The 5,836-nt window shown below is 45.8% G+C and overlaps 1 protein-coding gene across 1 annotated transcript; it reads right to left on the bottom strand.

Moving 5' to 3' along the window:
• Positions 1-2,850: 2,850 nt before the first annotated feature.
• Positions 2,851-4,724, bottom strand: RNF183 (ring finger protein 183). Its single transcript, XM_074227763.1, has one exon. It carries the CDS (start codon positions 4,063-4,065, stop codon positions 3,493-3,495), a length of 573 nt encoding a protein of 190 aa, XP_074083864.1. The 5' UTR covers positions 4,066-4,724; the 3' UTR covers positions 2,851-3,492.
• Between the last annotated feature and the right edge of the window lie 1,112 nt (positions 4,725-5,836).

Raw genomic sequence — 5,836 nt, forward strand, 5'->3', positions numbered from 1 at the left:
CATATTTTGTGTGCTATGCTTTCTTTTGGTTACCAAAAGGATGTGATTAATTTTTGAATAGGAAAAACTCAAGAACACTGGGGCAGAGAATCCTCCCTTAACCTTTTCTTATAATCTCATTCCAAGTGCTGTTACAAAGAATCGCTTGATGTAAATCATACCCTCACCAATGGCTTACTGAAGAGCTGTTCTTTGGATTTGATTGTAACAACCTGGCCTGAAAGGCACTTTTTAAGATTTCTGCTCCTGTTAAAAGTGAGACATAATGAAAGAAACAGGTGGAGTGTTTTCCTTTGGTTTTCTTGTCAAGTTCATTAACCATCCATTACTTTTTACTCTTTTGTGCTCCAGCCCAACCACTAACACAAAATTATAACCAGGAATTTGGAGGGGGACAAGATTCTGTCTATAGAAGTAATAAAGGGATTATATTATACCTGATCTTTTCCCTTCTGGGCTGAATGCCCTTCCCCCCCTACTCATTTCACTGCAGAAAAAAATATGAATCTTTCTAGCTTACACTCTGAGAATATAATTTCTAAGTAATATTTTCATTTTCACCAAATTCCTTTTATCACTCGTGTAGTACCTGGCTCACAGCAAAAAAGACTTTGTCTACCACAAAACAGTTTACCTGTTCCATGAAGTTTTTTTTTCAGTTTTTTTTTTTGCAAGGCAAATGGGGTTAAGTGGCTTGCCCAAAGCCACACAGCTAGGTTATTATTAAGTGTCTGAGACCGGATTTGAACCCAGGTACTCCTGACTCCAGGGCCAGTGCTTTATCCACTGCACCACCTAGCCGCCCCCCATGAAGTTTTGAAAAAGAATATTTTACTTTTCTGTGGTCATTTGCAAATAGTTTCTCTCCATCAATCCTCAGGCAATTCAAATGAAAATTTTGCTTTTTAGGTAGCAATTGAATAAGATGACCCTTTTAGCATGGCATTGCCAGTTATACTATATTCATGGGAAACACTTTTGGAGGAAACAAATAGAATTATAATCTCTATCAATATCTCCTACCAAAGTTTATAGGCAATGGTTATTCATATTGTAATAGGAAAAAGCATAGGAGATTCAGGATCTCTGCCACTAACTATGCTAAGAGCCTGATTGCTTCACTTTTTTGACCATGCTTGTTCCTTGTCCAAAACAAAACTGCTCACCCCACTGGGGTTTTGTGAGGATCAGATGAAAGATAATAGGAAAATTGACCTGGAGGATTATAGACCTAGCTATATAAAAGTCACACAAAGATTCAACTTCCTTTAAACTACCCTATACTTTTCCACTGTTATGGTGTTTTAACCACCCTGAGGGTTTAGCTTCTATTTTGACTGAAAAAGAACTCTGGTTGATGTGAGTAGTGAGAGGGTGACGAAGAGGAAAGATTTCCTTTCAGAGATCCCCTGGAGGTGTACTTTGCCAGTCTCCGGGTCTCTTGTTGCCTTTAGCCATACCCCTGAGCTGCTGGAGCATGATGAGCTCACTACTGAGTGTATCTTGGCTACAGACTAAAAGGGTAAAGATATGTGAAGAAATTAGGCCAACTGGGAACTTGTTGACTAGATTGGTACAATTTTCTCTAGAGGCATAAGCTTGGAGTGACATAGACAAGATAAACAAGAGGCCCATTTTGATGAAGGAAAGAAATTATTTTTCTCCATTCAACCAAGAGGGAGCTTGATATTTGCCTTAAAAGTACAATGTGCTCAATTTTCCTATTGGGGTCACAGGAGTCAGTCAAGGAGAGTTATAGTGGAGAGGTGGGGTTTGGAGTCAGAGAACCTAAGGTTTGTTCTTTATCTGTATGACCTCAAGTCAAGTGACTTTTAAATCCAGTCTGTTTAACTAGGTCTGTTAAATAACTTAGAAATGTGGTGGTGGGCTGGGGATGAGGAGTGTTAACACTGAACTTGTCAGTATACAGAAGGGGAGAAAGATCAGTATTTTGTAATGTGAAAGTCAGGTCATGAAGGGAACTAAAGTCAGGATGTAGGAAGCTTTTCTATAAAGCCCCAGACTGAACAGACAATACTATCAGAAAAGGTCGAATGTCGTGATTGATTGGTATATGATTCTGTTCAGATCAGGTCAAACAAGCTTGGGTTCAGTGTTCTTGGTATCCTCAGCAGTCCTAGTGGTAGTAGGGAGCCAGTGAATTAAGTCCTGCCTGATAATGACAACCTGGAATTATTAAAATTCCTGAGAAATTCTCATTGGTTCAGAGCTAGAGTCCTAAGAAAGGAAGGCCAGAATTGAGTGTGCCCTTCTTCATGGTACCTCTGTAACATCTATGAGTTTGATAGAAAGCTACTTAGACCTTTAAACTTTAGAGGATCTCCCAGTCACATGATTCGTTTCCTCTACACCATCTAATTCTTAAAGTCCTTTCTGGGGTGCAGGGTGAGACATGGAGCCCCTGGGCCAACGAAAGTGAAGTGAAATGAATTCTCCCAGTACCCTGGACCTTGATCCCTCATTTATAAAATGTTTTTAGGAATTTGGACTCCTATTTGGGGTATGTGAGGCCTCTTTTGCATCATACAACATATTAAGCAACTGTGGAGATGGTTCCAAGTTAATTTTGTTGCCTATAAACCACTTGGATGGGAAAGGGGGGAGGGGGAAGTGAGGGAGCCCTCATCATCAGGTCTGCTCAGGGGAATGAATGAGAAGAGGAAAAGAATGAGAGAATTCCTCCAATATACATCATCATCTTTCCATCTATTGGTTTCCCTGACTTTTAAGTCCCAACAAAAGTCCCATCTTCTACAGGAAACTTTCCCCAGTCCCTATTAATTGTAGTACTTTCCCACTGCTCATTGTTTTCTATTTATCCTGTACATACCTTATTTGTACGTATTTTTTATCTTCCCATTAGAGGTTAGCTCCTTGAGGGCAGGGACTGTCTCTTGTCTCTTAATAACTATTTATTGACGGACATTCACAGATTTTTAGAGGTCTACCATAGAGGAAAACAACTTGGAACAACTAGAACTGAAGCAGGGAGGGATTTAGGGGAAAGGAAGAGGATTCGGGGACCTACTTTGGGGGGTCTGAAGTCAAGTCTTAGAACATACAGCCTCCAAGGCCCCATCCGTTTTCACTGACCTGCAATCATAGCCAGGGGGCCCATGATTGAATGTCATTTGAGGTTGTTTTTGGAATTATCTTTCCTCCTCTCCACCAGCAACAAAAAAATTGACATCCCATTTCAGCATCCGTGGGAAAATGGCACCTTATCCCTTTTTAGTCACATCTGTCTCTGGTCTCAGATATTCTCACTAGTGGTAAAAACACAATGGTCTCCTGGATGAATAGGACCAGAGGCTGCCGAAGAAGGACACTAGTTCTGGGCTCGGCAACTCCCCCATCCAACTAGAAAGTGGGAGAAGAGAGGACCAGCCAGTCCGTGTTAGCCCGGCCCTCCCAGGACTCCCTGAACTGATTTGACTTGTGGTCCTTTCCTGGGCCCAGGGGCTCCATGTCTCACCCTGCACCCCAGAAGAACTGTTTAGTCCAAAAGATGGAGAAGATTAACAGCAAAGCAACACTGAGAATGACAGCCATCAGGTAGGTGAAGATGCGGAACTGCGGGTTGCGGAAACACTCTCGTAGGGACAAGTGGCTGGGGATGGGCACAGGGGCGGGGGGCGCTGCCCCCTGCTGGGCTGGGTCCACCTGGCCCTCGGCTTCGCCGCCTAGGTTGAGGGTGTAGACCGTGGGCTGGCGCAGGAAGTATCTGCTCTTGCGCTCGTCCTTGAAGGAGAGGTGCCGGCCCTCCAGGATGATGTGGTTGGGCTCCAGGCGGAGCAGGGTGAGCACAGCCGCGTCTGTGGGCAGCTCGGTCACCGGCCGGTCGGAAGCCAGCACCGTAGGGTGGCGGCAAAGGGGACACAGCAGCCGGTGCCGGGAGGAAGAAACCAAGCTCAGGTGGGCCAGGCACTCGATGCAGAACGAGTGGCGGCAGTCTAAGAGCTTAGGGGTCCGGAAAGTATTGTTGAACGAGTTCCAGCAGACCGGACACTCCGCCTCAGGCTCCTTTCCCAGGTTCTCGGCCATCGCTGCTCCATCCAGGAGACTTCTAGTCAGAAGGTTGAGCCTGGGCTTCTCCAGGGAGAACAGCCACCACGCTCAGTCTTTCCATCTGCTACAAAGGCTTGGAGGAGGGGGAACACAAAAGTTCCCTTCCCCCACTCTGCCCGGGGTCTAGGAATGGAGAAAGGGTCACCAGACCTTTTTATATTTTCCCTAGAGAGGAAAAAAGCTGTAGCAAATCAAGCCCCTGGATACTCTGTTTAATGACTTATTTTGACCAAGCCCACCTAGGGACGCCGGAGGACAGTGGGAAGACCCACAGGACTTGCTTGCCCCTGGATGCTCACTGGAGTGGGGAGGCAGGGGCACGGAGGCTCTCTAGTCATCCCCAGTCCTCGCTTCCTTAAGGAGACAAATGCTTTTTACTCACCTCCACTGGGTCCAAGTAGGCTCAGGACAGAAGGTCTGCATGAATGGACTACAATCCCCCACCCTTCGGTACCTGGCGGTGAGGAAACCACTGGAAAATGCTGGCAGGAAAGGCACAAATGGACGGTATCAGGATGTGGGAAAGTTCGTTCTTTGGTCTGGATACTTCTTTGAAAACCAAGAGGTTCCAGGTATCCTCTCCAAAATCACCCTTATCTCTCCAATCAGCGCCTTTCTGGTTGGTTGGTTGCTTCTTGCCCTTCTATGGAAGACCAAAATGACATCACCACGAGACTCAGAGCCCACCAACTTTCTCCCATTCTACGTGTCTTGGCTCCTTTCTCATCTTTCTCTCTCTTCCTCTGTTCCCTCTGTCTAGACACTCCCTCTCTCCTCCTCCCCGGGTCACCAGTCTGCCCCTTGTGAGCCCACCTGAAAATTGGTTTGCCCCCAAAAAGCCGTGTTTTCCTTCCTGCCTTTCCCTCCCCGCCTCAGTTCCCAGAGAGCTTCCCGTTAGTCTTCAGGAGGTTGCTTTCTACCTGCCTACCGCTGGTTTCCATGGAAGCAGCTTACCTAGGTACCCAGAGCTGGGAACTCCTCACTCAGTAGCAGTCTGTCTTTTTATGGGAGTTGGGAGAAAGAGCTCACCTGCCTGGAGATAATGGAGAGGGGAGGAGGCAGAGGAGGGACTCACCAGCCACCCAGAGAACAGCAGCAGCGGCCAAAGCTGGCGGAGTCGAATGGGGGGTTATTGGGCTTCGCTGGTCCCTGCGATATTAGAAAATCTGGCCCACCCTATTGAACAGTGAGTGACAGAAACAGACAGAGGTGCAGGAGAAAAATTGCTGAGACTGCTCTCAATCAAGGCAGCACCATCTCAGAATCTAAACACAAGAGGACCTGTGAGGCAGCATTAGTTCAGTGATTTTGTTCTTCTCCTCCTCCTCCTCTTCCTCCTCCTTTCTTCTTCTCCTCTCTTCTTTCTTCTTTCTTCTACTTCTTCTTCTTCTTCTTCTTCTTCTTCTTCTTCTTCTTCTTCTTCTTCTTCTTCTCCTCCTCCTCCTCCTCCTCCTCCTCCCCTCCTCCTGCTTCTTCTTTTCTCTCCCTCCCTCCCTCCTTCCCCTCCCCCTTCTGACTGCTAGTCAGTTTGACATAGTTTATAAATATGCTATTATATAAAACACTTTTCCATATTAGTCTTCATTGTGGAAGAAGAAATAGACCAAAAGGAAAAAATAACCACAAGAAAGAATAAAGTCAATGAATGGACCAATTTTCTTAGCCTCAACTGCAGAATGGGCTCCTGTGCCATCAAACTCCTAAAGTCCTAAATAAGTCTCAAGAAATATGAACTTTAAGGGGTTTG

The sequence above is a fragment of the Macrotis lagotis genome, chromosome 1, assembly GCF_037893015.1.
Source record: "Macrotis lagotis isolate mMagLag1 chromosome 1, bilby.v1.9.chrom.fasta, whole genome shotgun sequence".
In the NCBI taxonomy this organism is placed as follows: domain Eukaryota; kingdom Metazoa; phylum Chordata; class Mammalia; order Peramelemorphia; family Peramelidae; genus Macrotis; species Macrotis lagotis.

Coding starts and splice junctions, on each gene's coding strand:
- RNF183 (XM_074227763.1), bottom strand. CDS start 4,065: ATGGCCGAGAACCTGGGAAAGGAGCCTGAGGCGGAGTGTCCGGTCTGC.